The sequence below is a fragment of the Tauraco erythrolophus genome, chromosome 7, assembly GCF_009769465.1.
Source record: "Tauraco erythrolophus isolate bTauEry1 chromosome 7, bTauEry1.pri, whole genome shotgun sequence".
Classification (NCBI taxonomy): domain Eukaryota; kingdom Metazoa; phylum Chordata; class Aves; order Musophagiformes; family Musophagidae; genus Tauraco; species Tauraco erythrolophus.
Window position 1 is genome coordinate 18,645,964 of NC_141471.1, and position 18,240 is coordinate 18,664,203.

At 41.0% G+C, this 18,240-nt stretch overlaps 1 protein-coding gene across 1 annotated transcript in view; it reads right to left on the reverse strand.

Annotated features, from left to right (window-relative positions):
• Nucleotides 1-5,537: 5,537 nt before the first annotated feature.
• Nucleotides 5,538-18,240, reverse strand: part of ACBD5 (acyl-CoA binding domain containing 5) — a 29,927-nt gene continuing 17,224 nt past the window's right edge. Inside the window, 8 exon segments of the mRNA XM_086614611.1 lie at nt 5,538-5,765; nt 10,128-10,237; nt 10,526-10,576; nt 10,880-11,079; nt 12,402-12,678; nt 14,290-14,396; nt 16,939-17,136; nt 17,895-18,032. Coding sequence (XP_086470737.1) covers nt 5,753-5,765; nt 10,128-10,237; nt 10,526-10,576; nt 10,880-11,079; nt 12,402-12,678; nt 14,290-14,396; nt 16,939-17,136; nt 17,895-18,032 — 1,094 coding nt within the window. The 3' untranslated portion in view covers nt 5,538-5,752.

Consider the following 18,240-nt stretch of genomic DNA (forward strand, 5'->3'; position numbering starts at 1 on the left):
GGAACTTAGCTGGTATGAAATGCCTTCATGCTAATTTTTATCTCACTCACTGCACCTTAGTAAGAGGCCAGAGCGTTGTATTTCTTGGAGCTAATAACACTTGGCAATGATGGGGCTTTTTTTTTAAGAGCAATGGGTAACTCTAGTTGGGAGGTATGGAGTTATTTCCCAGTTAAACATCATAGAGAAAGGACATAAATGCATGCTAATTGTATCTAATTATAACTTATGTCTTGGTGATTCAGTGTGATGGCTGTCTTGTTTGGGAGCAGTCCTTTCTGACCAGTTTGAATATACATCCACTGTACAAAACGGGTGTTTCTATTTGAGGTGGAAAATTGAATTCTTCATGCAGCATTGAAATGTCTTACTTCTGTTTATCTTATCCCAAGAAGGGTTAAAGAGATGGTGTTCTTCAAAGTGGACTTGGCTAGATGTGGCATGTGAGATTGACAGCTGGTTATTATCCTTTCCTAGACCAATGGGTTAGGGGAAGGATACTTGGGGCAAGCCTGTTAAACAAATGCTGTTTAAATGGTTGTGTTGTAACCCCTGGTAGTGCGTGAAGATGGACTGGACAGCATACACTTCAGCAATTACTTGTTCCAAATGGCAAACGCTGAGTATGTGTGTCTGTGCTCACTCATGCCAGGTGACAGAAACAAAAAATGGCCCGAGTGTTGGCTCACAAGTGAAGAATTATTCATACTGAAGCTGCTCTGTAACACATTGCAAACTCACAGACTGCATTCTGTAAACTCACCACCAGATCTCAGATTTTACCAGAACTTAACTTACAAGTTCATATTCAGTATTATAAATCCTGATTAGGGGGAAGTATATTTAAGTCTAATTTTAAGCGTGACATAAAACTTGCATCTGCTAGGTTTTAGAGGCTTATTTGTAGATAATTCTGTTTAAATTATTTTCAGTATATTTCTTGCATAGGTATCGTTCTTGGCTGACTTTCTGAAGATTTTTATTTTTCAGGTTTGTTCTTGTTAGATAAAGAGCACTTGTGCTAGCGTGCCAGCCCCGGCCATGTGCCAGAAGCCAAGCCTTTTGCTAGTGATTTTTGCCAAGTGGCTCTTGAGTTCCATGAACTGACCCTTCCTGCAGGGGGAGCGAGTTGCCCTTTCACTGCCCTGCTGCCTGGAAGACAGGATTTATTGATGGAATTGTCAGCAAACCTGTCTGCTGGGCTTCCTGCTGCCCCCTCAGCTAGGAAAGGAATGGGAATGGTGGAGAAAAAGGAAGTTTCCTAGAAGGACCAAAAGACAGCCAATTTGTAACAGCTCAGAATGACAAATTCCAGCTCTAGGTGGATAACTCAAACATAGTGAAACAGAATCTTGGCAAGTTGCAAAACAGACAGTGACTCCCACTCTCTCTGCTAAGGACTTCAGTTTCAGAGAACTTCTAAACTGTTGAATCTTACTGGCATGAACGTTACATGAAAAAGGTGCAAACAATCAAATGTAATACATTACTGAAGCAGCATCCATAGACAGTGTTCTCTGAATATGATGAGAAGTTTCTTAGTGTTTTTCCTGTGTATAGTTAGAATATATAAGCTGGGGGAGGAGGAATACCTTCATTTAAGTCATTGCTGTTGTTTTATGCAATTTTTTCTTCTATTCCTAGTAATCAGGTTTAAGAAAGCTAGTCTTACAAGAACGAATATCAGTTTCATGCTGTGGAAAAAATCTAAATGTGTTAGGAAATAACATAAACTGAACATCACAACAGCTCTCTGTCTTCAGTACTTTACAAATGGTTACAACCTGTTCCCATTTTGCAGTATAATACACCCCTCTCAAGGCAGAAAAAACTAGCTACAATGGGATGACATTTTAAAGATACCTCTAACCCCTTGAAATAATTCTTAATCAGCTGCAGGGGTCAAGTAACCTTTCTAAAATTTTTCTTGACCAATCACAATGAATTATAGAACTGCTTAAGAATCTTTTAGGTAATCTAATGCTAGTGTATGTAGAGCTAGAGGTGATAGTACACCAAAACATTAGGCAGTAAGAGTCTTGTTAATCTACTGGTTTGTTCTTATAAAAACTCAAGCCTTTTTACAAAAACCTTATTCTGAAAGCAAATTATGGTTCCCCTACCAGAGTTCATAATGCAATATGAAACGTAAATTCTGTAGAACAATAAGTAGGGCAACTGACAAACCAGCATGTTTAACATGAACAGCCATCACTACGCTGCTGCCTAGAGGTGTTAAATTCTGCAGTTAGCACTGAAGACGTGCAATACCCAGTCTCTTCAGAATCTTGAAGTTATCCTGATGATAGCAAACAGAGTTGAACTTCACAAGTAGATTGTTGGGGTTTGTGGTGTGGTTTGTTTTGTTTGTTTGTTGTGGGTTTTTGGAGGGTTTTTGTGGTTGTTTTGTTAAAAAGATGAATCCTAGCTTTATTCTTCAACATGAATTCCTTGTCAACTGTTAATCCTATTTTTTTGCCCCACTTATTGCTTGATTTGAAATACTACAGGCAAAAGTACAAAAAGCTATAACGTAGTAGCTGAAAGAGAGGCTCACTTATGTGCTGTGCAACGTTTGGAGGCAACAGTACTCAAATGCTACGCTGTCTTCTTGAGCTGATAAGTTCCGGTTTCAGCATTAGCAGGTTTACCTGTGGTTACTCTTACAGTAAAATGTATTCTTTTCCTCTCTATTACATTCTCAAAAAATATACTTTGCACACCTTTGTAAAGATAAAATAAAATACTGCAGTCTTGCTGTTGCCTGTTTCTGCATTTTATTGTCTTTAAAGTGTCTCATACTTTTGACCCTGCTGGGGAAGGGGGGGAGGTAGACTTTTACACAAAGAAACCCTGACCTGTTTCCCACTACCCTGGCAGAGACAGCGATCCTAAGCAGGGAAATACCTAATACTTTCCAATACAAGTGTGTATGCTCTGCAGTTTGTAACTTGCTAATACCTTTCCACAATCTTCACTACCGCTACGTGTGCGTATTCAGTGGCAGGGAGAGCAAAGAGGCCTTAAGTGGTGTGTAGTGTCTGCTGGGAGTCTGCTCCTCTGTGGTAACTAGAATGAGTCACAGACAGTGGTTCCATCTCCATCAGCACTTACTGTGCTGTCACAGGACCAGAGCAGGAAAGAAACTGGTGGCCCTGAGGACAGAACAGCTGCCCCACACACACTTATATGGGGCTCTATTCTAGTTCCCTCAACTGAGCATCTATTAGTAAGTGGAATGTCTTCCATCTGGTTTCATCTGCAGCAAACCTGTGCTTGTTAGATAAAGTTTGATTCACCATAGTAAACGAGCTGGATGTTTGCTTCAGAGGTGCAACTTTGAGCTGGGTCTAGATCTTTCCAGGGTGATGCAAGACTGTGTTGACTGCCAGCCCGCATGAGGAGAGCACCAGCCAGACCAACATGTCCCAGCTCTGAGCTCCAATGATCTGCTTATGCCACTTTCTCCAACTTAAAGCTGTGTCTCTTTGTACCTGGGCAAATTATAAAAAATTAATAATTTTTCCTTACCTTTAAGATGAAATATCAGATGACAAGAAATCTGTTCAAGTTTGGGTAAGTCTGAGATACCCCTAGCAGCTGAGGCCCAGTTGTGAGTTACAAGTAACTGGTTATAAAAGTGGTATTGTTTTGTGCTGTAACTTTGATATTGCTTCTTCATAATGCAGCCAGCAGACTCTTCTGTACAGCCAAAGCATCCGATGTACAGCAATTACTAAACTTGAAGAAAGTTCAAGATAAAATGCAAAATATTAAGGGATTGATTTATTGAAACATGAATAAATAACAGGGATGGCACATGCCTACATTTATCTCAGGGGGAAGTTAACAGTGAAGTACCATCTCTAAGAGCTAGACATCTACAGGTAACATGGTACGACCTGGGGGAGGAGGCACTCAAGGGTGCTCCATCCTGTCAGAAGACATGCTGCTTCAGGAGATGGGGTTTTTTAAACTGACTTTCAACCTAGAGTATTCTTCCTGTATAATCCTTTCTATTATTTTATGATAATAAGTCAGTCACTCTAGGAACTTTAAGCTTCAGGCACAATGGCTTCAGGTCACAGCAGAACTTCTAGCATAAGCTTTGTTCAAACCTGAGTTTTCAGTATATCTCATGCCAAAATTCACCTCTGGCACACGAACCAGCTGATTATTAGAGCAGTCTTCAAAGAGGTTCTGACAATTTTTAATTCAGCTTTACAATAAGAAAATTAGAAGAAGGGAAAAATAACTCTTAAAAACCAATGCACTTAACTGAAAAAAAAAAAAAAAGATTAAAATTGCTTTGGTAAAACAAACATCATATTCTGTGATTACATTTTGTACAGTATAGCTTGTATGAAAAATGTTTTCCAAACTATGAAAGATTTTCAGGAAGGACAAAAAGAACTCTCCTCAAGAATTATTTGTATTACATAGTCCAGGTAGAAAATGAAAGCACATTAATAATATGGTGAAATTTCTGACAATTCAGATCTTAAACAGATTCTATTATGATGTAATTCTTTATAGCAAATGAATGTCTTAATTTGAAAGAAAACTAATTTTAGTGCATTTCCCTTTTCCAGAAATTTAGACAACTTATATATTAATTTAGTTTAAAATTAACTGTAAAGCATGCTTTAATCAAGCAAGCTTCACAAGGTTTTAACTCTATCTGTGTATCAGTTTATAAATACTCTGGGGGAAAAAGAAAAAAAAGAATCAGCACCAAAATTAATTGAAAAGATGTTTTGAAAGGAAGTAAAAGGACAAGAGGGAAAGAAGTACTAGAACTGATCTTTTCCTCATGTGCGGTGGGAAAAGTCCACAATAGATTAGGGCTAGATTAAATCTTACTTTAATTTGACATAAACTGACAACAGAAACCGTACGGTGCACCGAGCTTTTTAAAACCCAGAGCTACACCTACAGAGCTGGCTTTCATCGCGTTTCACAGCGCCTCGTGCCTAAACTATGTATTTCAGTTAAAACAAGCTGTTGTCAACAAGTGTACAGTTAAAAACCAAAGTTAAAAATATAAGGTGCAGCCTCTAAGGATGGATCCCTTGTACCACACAGTCTCCAAACGTGTATTTGACAGTCCCTCTATTATTAATGGCTCTAACTGGCAAGACGTGTCAATTCCCAAATCTCCTTTACAATCTTAAAGAATAAGTGAAGCATTCAACTTCATTTCTGACCAATTTACATGGAAATTTGCCCCACCCTGGTTTAGCAGCAAAAATAACCAGTTGAATTCCTCAGAGTTACATTGTGTTTTTCCAGCAGCTTACAAGGTATTGAATTCTTACTTTATTAGTGCTTTCATCTGTAACCCTGTGGAAAAACAGGCAGGGATGTTGTGATTATAAAATTATTTCTATATGAAAGTGACAGTTTTACATATTTTTCACTTATTCCTTTACAAAGATATTCTCTTCGTCATCTGACGTCAGCAAGACCAGTAATTACCGAAGGCCCATCCACAAGCACATTCCGAAATAATTAATGTTCATATGGTTTTGAGGATGTAATTATTAAATTTATTTTATTTGTAACCTAGGAGCTGTGAATCATTCAAGTTTCAGTAATGTTAGTCCTTAAATGTTTAGCTCAAAGGTGTTACAAAATATTTCTATAACAGAAGGAACATCATCTCAGATCCTGAGTTTCTATGAGAATTCAGAATTCCTTCACTTGCCAGGGCCATCTTCTCCTAGCAGTCTTTAAGCAAAGTCATGAATTCTCAGTTCAGTTTTCTGGAAGAGGAACCAAATAAATTAATGTACCTTCACATAGGAGGTGATTTTTCATTTGTCTAAATAAACAAGTCTGTTAAGGTTAAATGTGAATGATTTCCAGTCCATTAAAATACAACACTGCTTCGAGACACCCGAACATTTAAACTCTTAAGTTACAGAACAATCTGCAAGTTTACAGAACTGGCACAATTTACACCCAGGGGTACAAAACATCCCTAAGAATTCTGGACTGCAGATGAAATTCCTCAGAACAGTCCCTGAGCACATCGGTCAGTAGTTTGCTGCCTCACAGCAGAGCAACACTTAACGAGCTGGTTTTCCAGTGACTCCAGAAAACGTGCAATCAGAACGTTCTAAAATCGTGAGCTGAATCTAAACAACTCTCAATTACTACTTAAAACACATTTCTATCTGTGATCTGGTTTTAGAGCCCTTAGGATTCCGGTTTTCAGGCTTTCTTTCACTTTCTTCTTGCAGTAAGAGTAACCAAGTTTTCAGCATCAAGTTCCTTAAGAAGGAATGAGACAGGTTAGAAGAGGACCGAACCCAGCCAGAACACGGAACGGCAGGGTGCTAAGAGTGAGCTGAGCTACCCCTTCCCAGGCACCTGAGCTAAACACACAGCTGTTAGCTACAGAAAGCCTTCTCACCACCAGCTCTATGGAACTTGCTCCACCGTGCAAAAAGAGTTCAGGAGTCACAGCTCCACGGGTTCACAACCAGAAAACCTTCATACGGCAGCACAGCCTCCTGGTTTCTGCTCCAGGACACTATACGTATTTTCAAACTGGATGAACAAAGATAGGCAACACGTGCACCATGTAGAGCTGTTGCTCAAAGCTTACACACCTTAGCAGAGTACCAACTGAAACTGGCAATGGGACAACAGAGAAGGACTCTTGTTTTGCAATTGCATTTTCTCTCTCAGTGTACTTGATCAACTTCCTCTACCCATTGCTAGAGGAGACGGAACTCCACATGGAAAGGTGATGCGGAAGCAGATAGTCCTTAAATTCTGGCTATGAGTAGATTTCTTTGGAAACAAAGGGGAAAGCTGAAGAACACAGAAATTTCTTTAGTCGTTTCTGTTGTCGAAGTTCGTCTTACCTTAATACAATCCATGAATGAGTAAACAAAACAAGGACTAGCTGGAGCTATGCTATCTCTGCGTCTCACAGAGACACTAGTATTACTGTTAGTAGACAAATCCTGGTGTCCAGAACTGAAAAAGAATGCTGATAAACTGTGGAGGATTTGGGAAAGAGCCATTCCAAGACTGGAAAACTTTTAAAATGAGATTCCAGTTGCTCCATCTGTTTTGTCTAAGCAAGATATTAAGCGATGACCTTGTGATAGCAATAAAGTACCCATGGAAAACATATCATGGGCTCTTTATCAAGTAGATAAAGATATAGGAAAATCTAATGGATGAAAGCTGAAGCCAGAGAAATCCAAACTAAAATAATGTACCATTCGTTTAGGCTCTGAATCATTAGAAAAATATGTATTTGAAAATTGCTGGAAATGGCGCTTTCATAGAACTGGTTTCTGACTGAACCTATGAATTGATTGAGGGTGCTACAGAGGTCACAACAGATGATCAAGCATGGTTTACAAGAACACACTGTTCAGAGATAGAGAACATGGCCATGCGAGAGCTATTTGCTAAACAACACTAAAGCTCATAGGAGCTTCACATAAGATGCTGAAAAAATTGTACTGATGTTAAAAAACTTTGTGCCTGCTGATGAAATGGAAATCTCCATTTGCTAAGGCAGAAAATAAGGAAATGAGGCAGTGTGTAACTGTCTAAAGCCTTAGTAGTGAAACCTCTGGTTTCAGTGGAAGTTACAGCTGCTAATGGCAGCTCCAAGACAGGGTAACTCCCTGGCAGACCCGAAGCCTTTGTGGGCACTGCACTGTTTACGATGCCATGGGCTGGGCCCAGAGGGTGGCCATCAGTGACACAAGTCTAGCTGGAGGCCAGTAATTAGTGGTGTATGCCAGGGGTCGGTACTGGGTCCAGTCCTGTTTAACATCTTTATTAATAATCCGGATGCTGGGGCGGAGTGCACCATCAGCACATTTGCAGATTGCGCAAAACTGGGAGGAGTGGCTGATACGCCAGAGGGTGGTGCTGCCATCCAGAGGGACCTCAACATGATGGAAAAACGGGCTGACAGGAACCTCATCAAGTACAACAAAGGAAGTGCCAAGTCCAGCAGCTGGGGAGGAACCACCCCAGACACCAGTATATGCTGGGAAGCAGCTTGGCAGAAAAGGACCTGGGGGTCCTGGTGGACACCAAGTTGAACATGAGCAAGTAATGGGCCCTTGCAGCAAAGAAGGCCAATGGCATTGCGGGCTGTATTATTTCCCAGCAGGCCAAGGGAGGTGATCCTTCCTCTCTACTCAGCACTGGAGAGGCCACATCTAGAGTGCTGTGTCCACTTCTGGGTACAAGAGAGACATGGACATACTGAAGAGAGTCCAACAAAGGGCCAGGAAGATGATTAAGGACTGGACTGTCACTCCTATGAGGAGAGACAAGCACTGGCACAGGTTGCCCAGGGAGGTGGTGGAGTCTTCATCCTTGGAGATACTCAAAAGCCACCTGGACACAGTCCTGGGCAACCAGCTCTAGGTGTCCTCTGCTTGAGCAGGGGGGTTGAACCAGATGACCTCCAGAGGCGTCCTTCAACCTCAACCATTCTGTGTTTCTGCGATTTACTGTATAAGAGAAAAACTATACCATGAAAACTGTCAAACATTAAAAAGCTAGAACAATTTAAGCTAATTCTAGTAAGATCTACACATAAGCAGACTCTGCAGACTGACAGAGAGGAAAAAGCTTAAAAGGTATGAGCATGCTAAGCTAACAAAGCCAGGTGCGAGGCTGAAGTAAGCAGACAGCAACTAGAGAACATTCACTTGATCTTCTGATACTTACAGAGTTAAGAAAAGGTAAGATGAGAGTACAACTGTCCTTCAGCTGAAGGAAGCCAAAGTAGATGTTACAAAAACATAGTAGTAAGGTGCCAGTAAATGTTAAAAAAGAAACAGGTGACAGATGGGACTCTGCAAAGGATTTGATAGGAAGAAATCTTCTCATGGTGCAAGGGGACTAAGGAGTCTAGAAGCTGTGAAAATTACTCAAGAGGGTATTGAGAGTGAAGGGGTCAAAGAATGTCTTGGAGACACTTCCTCACCCGCTTGTGTATGCTCACTGAAATTACATATCCCACATCACACTTCATGGATTTAACCTAAATTGCCACATACAAAGCATACCACATATAAAGTCAAATTAACCCACACTTTCTCATGCTGAGAAACTTTCAAGGCAAAGAAAACTATACATCTCTCTTCCTAGAATTCCCAGCTAATGGAAAGCACCCCTGCTAGATTCCAGAATTTCTTGTTGTGCGTTTGCTTTGAGCTCTTGGGACTGAAACATGGACCTTCCTATCATAACCATACCAAGGACGCTGCTGTACAATCTGCTTTAGTTTGTTATTTTCAGAGCTATGAGTCGCTGCTAAATACAATGGAACATTAAGCAAGACATGTCTTGAAACAAAGAACTCAAGGAAAGAGGATTTATCAAGGCAATTGTTACCAAGCTGCCCATTTTGGTACTGACCTGATATTTCAGGTACCCTGTCAAAGTCTTACTGAGAGGATACCCTTGCGTTCTCCTTATGCACGAAGGCAGTATTGCCCCTCTGCTCTGCTCTCGTGAGACCCCACCTGCAGTACTGCATTCAGCTCTGGAGTCCCCAACACAAGAAGGACATGGAGCTGCTGGAGCGAGTCCAGAGGAGGGCTGTGAAGATCCGAGGGCTGGAGCACCTCTGCTATGAAGACAGGCTGAGAGAGTTGGGGCTGTTCAGCCTGAAGAAGAGGAGGCTCCGGGGTGATCTTATTGCAGCCTTCCAGTACTTAAAGGGGGCCTACAGGAATGCTGGGGAGGGACTTTCTACAAGGACATGTAGTGGTAGGACAAGGGGCAATGGATTTAAACTGAAAGAGAGGAGATTTAGATTAGATCTAAGGAAGAAATTCTTCCCTCTGAGGGTGGTGAGGCACTGGAACAGGTTGCCCAGAGAAGTTGTGGCTGCCCCATCCCTGGAAGTGTTCAAGGCCAGGTTGGATGAGGCTTTGGGCAACCTGGTGTAGTGGAGGATTTCTCTGCCCGTGGCAGGGGGGTTGGAACTAGATGATCTTTAAGGTCCCTTCCAACCCTAACCATTCTATGATTCTATGATTTCGTGTCCCGGCTAAATAACACAACACGCTACGTATTGGTTTAAACAGACAGGATGCAGTATACGTGCCCTACTGAATGCACTTCTTTACCTTCGCTTTCTTTGAAGATACACATGTACCAACCACTGGGCAATAAATGGCCATACAATAGCAAAAGCTAAAATACCAGGAGAAATTTCAAAGGGCCACCATGACGGTTTCTAAGAAAAACAGAAAAAAAATCTAGTCAGCAATCTGTGTGCACGTATTGAATACCACATGTATACTTCTCAAACACTTCAAATGCTACTAGTATTTTCTACTTTGATACTGTAAGACAGAAAAAAAAGATTAATCATCAAATAACCTCTTCAGACAGAGTATTTTTTATTTCCTGATCAAAGGAGAGACAACAGGAAAAGCACATACTAAGAGCTAGATAAAAAATATTAATCTCATCTTTTTTACCATTCACACTGCTGTTCACAAATAGAAAAAACATTATTTACCTTGACAGAGGAGGCAGGCTGAGAATTTGACTGTAGTGTTGCAGATTTTGCCTTTAAATACAAACAAAGGCTGGTAAGTATAAAAAAGGAAACTGCAATTAAAATTTTTCTGCTTCACTAAATAAGAATACGAAGTTTATAATCTTGTGAAGGCTTTGCAATCTGTATATACGACAGTTTAAGGAAAAGAACCACCCCAATGCAAGCCCCCTTTCACAGTTGGAATAAATACAGAATATAACTGAAATGTCTTTACAGGTTAAGAAAATATTGTCTGAAATTTTAATCTGAAAAAGCATAGAGACATCAAAGATATTTAACAAAAAGTAATCAAATAACAGCAATTAATAATACCTGTGATGCTGTAACCGCCTCCAGCATGTGCAACCTCTGAAGGACATTCTGCATGTCTTCTTGCAACCGCATCAGCACTAATGCAATCTGTTCATTGAGGCTACCCCTGGGTCCTCTGTCTGATCCCCAGCGCTCTCCGTCCCCTCCACTACCCATCTGTCCACCTTGGGAACCATCTCCTAGGGGCTGAAGTCTATGCCCTATGTTCGGGGAGAAAAAATAGATACATAAAACACAGAACGGGCTACCAACTCTACTGAAAATGTTTGATTTTAACAACTCGGTTTTCCCCCTCCCAAACTGAGTGTGGTACACCTAACCACAGGCTATATTCAGCCAGTTCAGAAGCACTGGGAAGTTACTGCAACATTGTTTGAAGTGCTTTCTTGCAGCCTCAGTGTGAAAGTATCATTCAAGGTCCTAGAATTGCACAAACATTTAGCAAAAAATTATTAATTCACATCCAGTCAAGTTCAGAAGTAAATTCTGCCCTAGCGAAAAGGAAGTAAGATCTGCCTTATTATCAAGGGTAGGTGTGTTTTAAGTTTGGCACAGTCTCCAGCTGGAGAACGAAGAACACTGGAATAGAGTAATAAGAAAAGACAATTGTTTGAAACCTACAATACTTCTTTAAACTACATGCAGCTAACCTAAGTAAAACAACAAAAGAGACGGGAGATGGTTAAACTCATGTGTAGGCCTACAATATCTTCTTTGCAACAGCTTTCAACATGTCATATTTGGATTTTTTTTCATTTTTGCATCTGATCTCATATAGGTGCCATACAAAAAGCCATGCTACAGACAAATAAAATACTTTGTTGTTTTTTTTTCTAGTACAAGAAAAATAAACTAAGCATTCTCCTTGACTTTATAGATCATACCACTGGAACATGGTGTTGCTCCTAGGTGACAGTATCAGAAGTATTATGGAATTAAAAAGAGCAGAGGTCTTTTTAATAAATTGAACATCTGGACCATTATGTGATTAAGAATCATTAAGTTTTAAGAATCATAGTAGGTAGTATCACAATCACTCAAAGGTGCGGGTGACGCTCCAATTATATAGAAAACAACGCGTTACTGCCAAGATGATCTATGGTTTCCAGCAAGACACCACAGAGGTATAAAGGCATATGCATTTAAAAATAAATATGTAACTTGAAAAGAAACTCTTCTCATTCATGGACAGGTTTTGAAGATCACGTTTCTAAAAAGACAGGTGCCATAAATAGCAGTTGGAGTTTAAGGCAAGCCAAAACAGAAGAAGCCAATACAATTCAAGATCTCCATAGCACAAGAAAATCTTTTTGTAATACTTATTAGGAATTAAATGAATACTCTGAATACAAAACTGATTGCTAACCACTGTCATTAGGATTTTGTTATCTATTTTTACTGTGACAGACAGAAGCACTATATAGCATGTCTATCTTACTGGACAACGTTGAAAAGCGCTTCTCAGGCACCAGTAACTTACAGCAGTCAGGAGTGTGGAAAACAAAAGCAGCACGCACAGTACCTCTCCCTCTTCTGACACTGTAGAAATCCGCTTTTTCTCCACTTTTCCTCTCCTTGTGAGGGCCCCCATTACTGGCTTTGCCATCTTCTCCTCCACACTTGACTTCACCTTGTTCTTGAGCTGCTCCCTCTACAGTACTTCCAGGTTGGAGATTCCCATAAGCCATGCAAGCGTGCCTTGGAAAATCCATATTTTCTAACTGAAGACTGTGATCTACATCCAAGAAATGGGATGAATGCTTTAAAGATCCTTTAGCTGATGTGATGATCTCCAAGGGCTACAAATTAACATTAGCAAGTAATTAAATTCTGTAAAATGTGACAGTTAACCAATAAAAAGGAAGAAGCATCATCTCTATTTTCACTTTAAGAAAATAGTTTGCCCAGAATTAAGATTTTTCTTTTAACAGGAGTAGTTGTTTTCCTGTAGAATATTCTTACTATTGTCTTAACGTCCTTTTCAGATTGAAAAGGTCAGACACTCATTTGAGGCAAATATTTCAAAACAGCGATACCACTTGGAATTACTTTAGGTGTTTCTAACATATATTAATACCCAGTTATCACTAAAATAGAACATTAAGACCTGAAAATATTCCGTTTTCTCTTGTCAAACTGGCTTTGCTTCCTAAACAGTGAAGTGGCACCCTACCTCAGATTTGGGAGCTACACTGTCAAAAGTCACGTGCTACCGTTAACCGGGAGTAGGTGGTATTTACACTCACGGCAAAGACATCACGTTGTTTATCATCAACCTGTCCAAAACAGCTGGGCTGCACCCTGTACCTCTCACCAAACAAAAGGCAAAATATTCTATCAGCTTCTCACTCAAAATCGATGGTACTGTAGGAAGATATTAAAAACGGATGACACACGCGTTGAACAGGTCACAATTACATGTTCTGCAACGGGACTGCCTTAAGGTGGTACGAGCAACCCTTTGTTCAGCGCAAGGACAAGCACTTGCACAACTATATGCTGAAGCAGACTGGGGACCTCAGCTAGCTGAAAAATAACTCAGTGAAAAAGTCAAAATAACCAAAAGGAGGGGGAAAGAGGAGGGGGAAAGAAATGGAAACTGCTGCCAAAATCCCACTTGTCAAATAGCAGTTCATAAACCTCTACCATCAGAACCGAAGGACAGAGTGTTTTCTACATCATTCCCAACAAAAAAGCTGTATTTAATTCTTGAAATGAACCTCTTCTAGTTTGAATTGATCCGTCTATAGTTCTACTTGTATATTTATTTACAAATATCTGAACATTTATTTTGTTCAAAACTGGAACTTTTCTCATGCAGGTTGGGAAATTCTGACAAATTATCCACCCACTTCTTCAATTAAAGAATCTCAAACAAGCTCAAGCGATACACAAGATGATTGGGAAATCACCTAGGTAAGACAGCTTGCAGCACTTCTACCAAATCACCTTTCCCAACACGCTTCCTCACTGGGTAAAATTTTGATTTGCTAAAAGGAATTCTCCAGATCCTCAGGAAACAGCTAGACAGGTAAAGATGCAACACTGGAGTGCTTACTGGTCTTTCTGATCCCATGCATCGTTCATATACTCCTTCCCAGGATCAGGAGACTAAGTGTTTGAGAGCAGCCTACAAGTCCACACTTAAACTGGACCTCTGAAGGAGATCCAAGACAGTAAGTCAAGTAGGACCATAGTTAATGCAATGAGCCGGAACAGAAATTCAGTCAAAACTAAGCCAACACAGTTGGCAGTCACCTTTTATATGAAAGCCAGAGATGTACATTAGGGCTGAAAAGAGTACAAAAGAGCCCAGAAATTATTGTCATCTCGCTCTTCTTTGGAGCTAGGCCACTTTCAGGCATTGGCATGCAGACCACCTGCAAAGGCTTACTTAGAAGAGCCCCTACCTCTTCTAGTCCAAGTTGCTCCATAGAGTCACAATAAACTTCACTGTCTGAATCACTGGTTAAGTGCTGAGTTGCTGAGACCTCTTCAGTGCTGTCTTCATTTGCACCTGTAGGGAAAGGAGATACCCACACAGGCTTTGTAAATGTGAGCCAAATCTGGTAAAGAGTAAAGCAATGAGTTAAAACGTCTAGGTGAGCTTCAACTCATACCTCTTTCACTTATGATTGTCATCTTAAAGTTAGATTCTGAATAAAGAGGTTATATTAATAAAGGAATTACATAAAACTTTCACTAATGGGAAAACTATACCCCATATATCTACGAGAATCTATGATTCTACATTGGCATTTCTGCATTGTAAGTTGATAATTTTAATTTTACCTTGTTCATTCCACTCTCCTTCCTAAGCTCAATACAAAGCAGTTCTACCTACAGCTACCTGTTAGTTTTAAAATTACATACTTAGACATCAGTTTCAATAAACTGGCATTTGTAATACGTTCAGCCTTTGAGAAAGACAAATAAGATGCTAGTGATTGGCATATCACTATGAATTAGCTTTCGAAGGCAAACACTATGTGCATGGTGTGCTGGGTTTGTGCAGCAGGGTTTTGGTAGCAGGGGAGGGTCTGCAGGGATAGCTCCTGTGAGAAGCTGCTAGAAGCTTCCATGGCTCCACATCAGACCCACCTCTGGCCAGGGCTATGCCCACCAGCACCTCTGCAAACAACGCATTTGAGAAGGGACAAAGAAATCCATGTCACCTTGTCCTGGTTTTAGCTGGGACAGAGTTAGCTCTTCTTTTAGCAGCTAGAAGAGCTCCGTGTTTTGGTTTTACTCAGAGGCTCGCTCTGAGAAGAATGCTGACAGTGCACTGATGTTTGTAGTTGGCACTGAGGTCTCCAGGACTTTTCAGCTTGCCATGTTCTTGCCAGTGTGCAGGAGCACAACAGGATAAGGGGGGGAGCATAGCCGGGACAAGGGGTCCACAACTCTCCTTACGATTTGTACTTGAACTTAAGATTGAGGGCCAAACTGGCCAATTAGTATTCCATATCATGCAGCATCATGCCCAGTATAAAAGTGAGGGTCAGCTGGAAAGAAGGGCTTCTGCCCTTCTGGGACTCTCACTTTCAGACTCTCAGAGTGTTTTCTCGCTCTCTGTCTTGGGGCCTCCCGTTCATCCAGGATTGCGGTATCGGGTTTTATCTATTTCGGGATTGCAGCTTCGTGACAACACAGGCCTCGATCAAGGGGTGGTGAGCAATTACACCGTACATCACTCGTTTGTATATATTTATCCTTGTACATATCCGTACATATATATATTGGTGGCGGTAGTAGTAAATTGTTCTTATCTCAACCCACGGGTCTCTTTTCTTTTTCTTCTTTGATTCTCTCCCTCATCCCTGGGGGTGGGGGAGTGAGCAACTGTGTAGGGTCTGGTTGCTGGAGCGGTCTAACCCACAACACACCTGCAGTGACAAGAGGAGGGCAGTGCGGGCCTCTCCAGGCTGGGGAGTGGTTCCCTGCAGCCCAGCGGGTCAGCCAAAGGCTTCATCCCCCTAAATCAAGACTCAAGCGGAGTGGGACATGAGAGAAACAACTCTGCAGACATCAAGGCCAGCGAAGGAGGGGGAGGAGGTGCTCCAGGTGCCAGAGCAGAGATTCCCCTGCAGCCCATGGTTAGATGGCAGGCTGTCCCCCTGCACCCTGTGGAGATGAGTGGTGCAGCAGAGATCCACCTGCAGCTCATGGAGGACCCCACACTGGAGCAGGTAGCTACACCCAAAGACGACCATGACTCCGTGGGAAAGGTCCCTGGTGGAACAGTCTGCTCCTGAAGGACTGTACCCCATGGCAGAGACCCACACTGGAGCAGTTTGTGAAGAGCTGCAGCCTGTGGGAAGCACTCGTGTTGGAGAAGTTTGTGAAGAACTACCTCCCATGGGAAGGGACCCCAGGCTGGAGCAAGGGAAGAGTGTGAGGAGTCCTCTCCTTGAGGAGGAAGGAGCAGCAGAAACAAGTGACAAAATGACCACAACCCCCATTCCCCACCCCCCTGCACTGCTAAGGGGGAGGACGTAGAGAGATCGGGAGCAAAGTTGAGCCTGGGGAAGAAGGGAAGGGTGGGGGAAGTTTGGTTTTTTTTAAGATCTAGTTCAGTTTCTCATTATTTTCTCTGATGTGATTGGTAATGAATTACATTGATTTTCCTCAAGTTGAGTCTGTTTTGCCCATGACTATAACTGGTGAGCGATCCCTCTCTGTCCTTGTCTCGACCCTCGAGCTTTTTATTATATTTTCTCCTCTCCATCCCACCAGAGGTGGGGGAGAAGTGAGCAAGCAGCGTGATGTTTAGTTGCTGGCTGGGCTAAACCACGACACATAGGTAGTATAATGATTTTGATAAGAAAACAATTGTATTTCTGTGGTTTGAGCCTCTCCATCTCTGAATTCATTTCTCTTTCTGGAGAAGATCCTAAAAGAAAGCCTTATTTTAAACTGGTATTAATTTTCTTTTTTTTGAGTATTCTTTCTTTAAGTTTCTACAACTGAAAGACACCATTGCTGGTCTCATAATCCCAGGATACATAGTTTCCAAGAAAAAACGTGGAAATGAAACCATGGTCCTGCGAGGACAATACCTTGGTGAGCACTGTTAACTACTTCTAGGCTTGGCTCCATTTTCTTCATTTCTTCCTCTGGGTTCAAGCCATTCAGGGCAGACTTGGTCTGGATGCCATTCTGCATATCTGGGACAGAGCTGTCTTTGTAACAGCCATTAGTAACAATACTTTCCAAACCCTCAGCAGCTGCTGATTCTGGTTTCACATTCTTACAGCCTGTAAAAGAACAAGAAAACCTTACAAGTAGAAAGCTATGCACCCAATAGCTCAAAACGTATTTGTTCAAATAGCTAACTTTCTACTACAATGTATCTGCAGAACAAACTATGTAAATGCTCCTAGATTCACATTTGCAGGGATTGTTCTGTTCTTGTAAAAACCGTAAATATAAAATTTAATTTGCATAAAGAGCAGATGATAATTAAAACATAAGTAAGCAAATCCAAAGTAGGTGTCTCTGATAAATAATTATCCTAATGTTCTTGAAGGAAAAAAAAATGTATAGTTTTCTAAATATGTAGTTTCATTTGGTTTTCACTTGATACTGGTATTTCTCAAAACTCTTTATGGACCTCCTAAACAAATCTCAATGAAAGTTCTGTTTTATTTTCTCTGAAGAAAAAAGTAGTGATTTTTAGTTCTACTGTTACAGCCCAGGTAGCCATTCACAGCTCTTACAAACAGCACTGGCAACAAAACCAAGAACGATACAGCATACAGACTTTTCGCTAGCCTACGGACAGAACTTCCTAGCTGAGTCAAAAATTGTATGGCATAGCTCATAAATTTTTTTACTAGTTCTAAATCTTTTAACCCAGGTTGAGACACTGCTATTCTTCACACATGCATCCACATGTATTTGCATCTAATTCACCTGAGGCAGTACAGCATTCATGATCCTTTGGGATTTTCTGCCATTTAGGTGGTTAAGAATAACTTTGGAAAAGGCAACAATCCAAGTGCAGAAAACATACCCTTTCCATTTAGCTGCAGTTGTTTCTCCTCCTCTTCACGCAGTCCTTCTTCTTCTGATTCTGCTCCACTATCACTACTTTCAGCTTTTCCATTCACAGCCTTTATATTTGGAGTGGAATTCATGACTTTACTAAGGTCTAAGAAAAAATTCACAGAGGAAAAAACAAAGATGTATTCTAAAAGAAACAAACATATAACCCTCTCACCACTCAAACTACTAGTCATTGTTCTACAAAAGTATTTTCATATTTCCAAGTAATGCCAGCTTTATTTCTGTAAGCTCTTCCTTAATTGGTTTAATGTTTCTCTTTTGTAGCACACCACAGTGTGCCTGACTACTGGTGA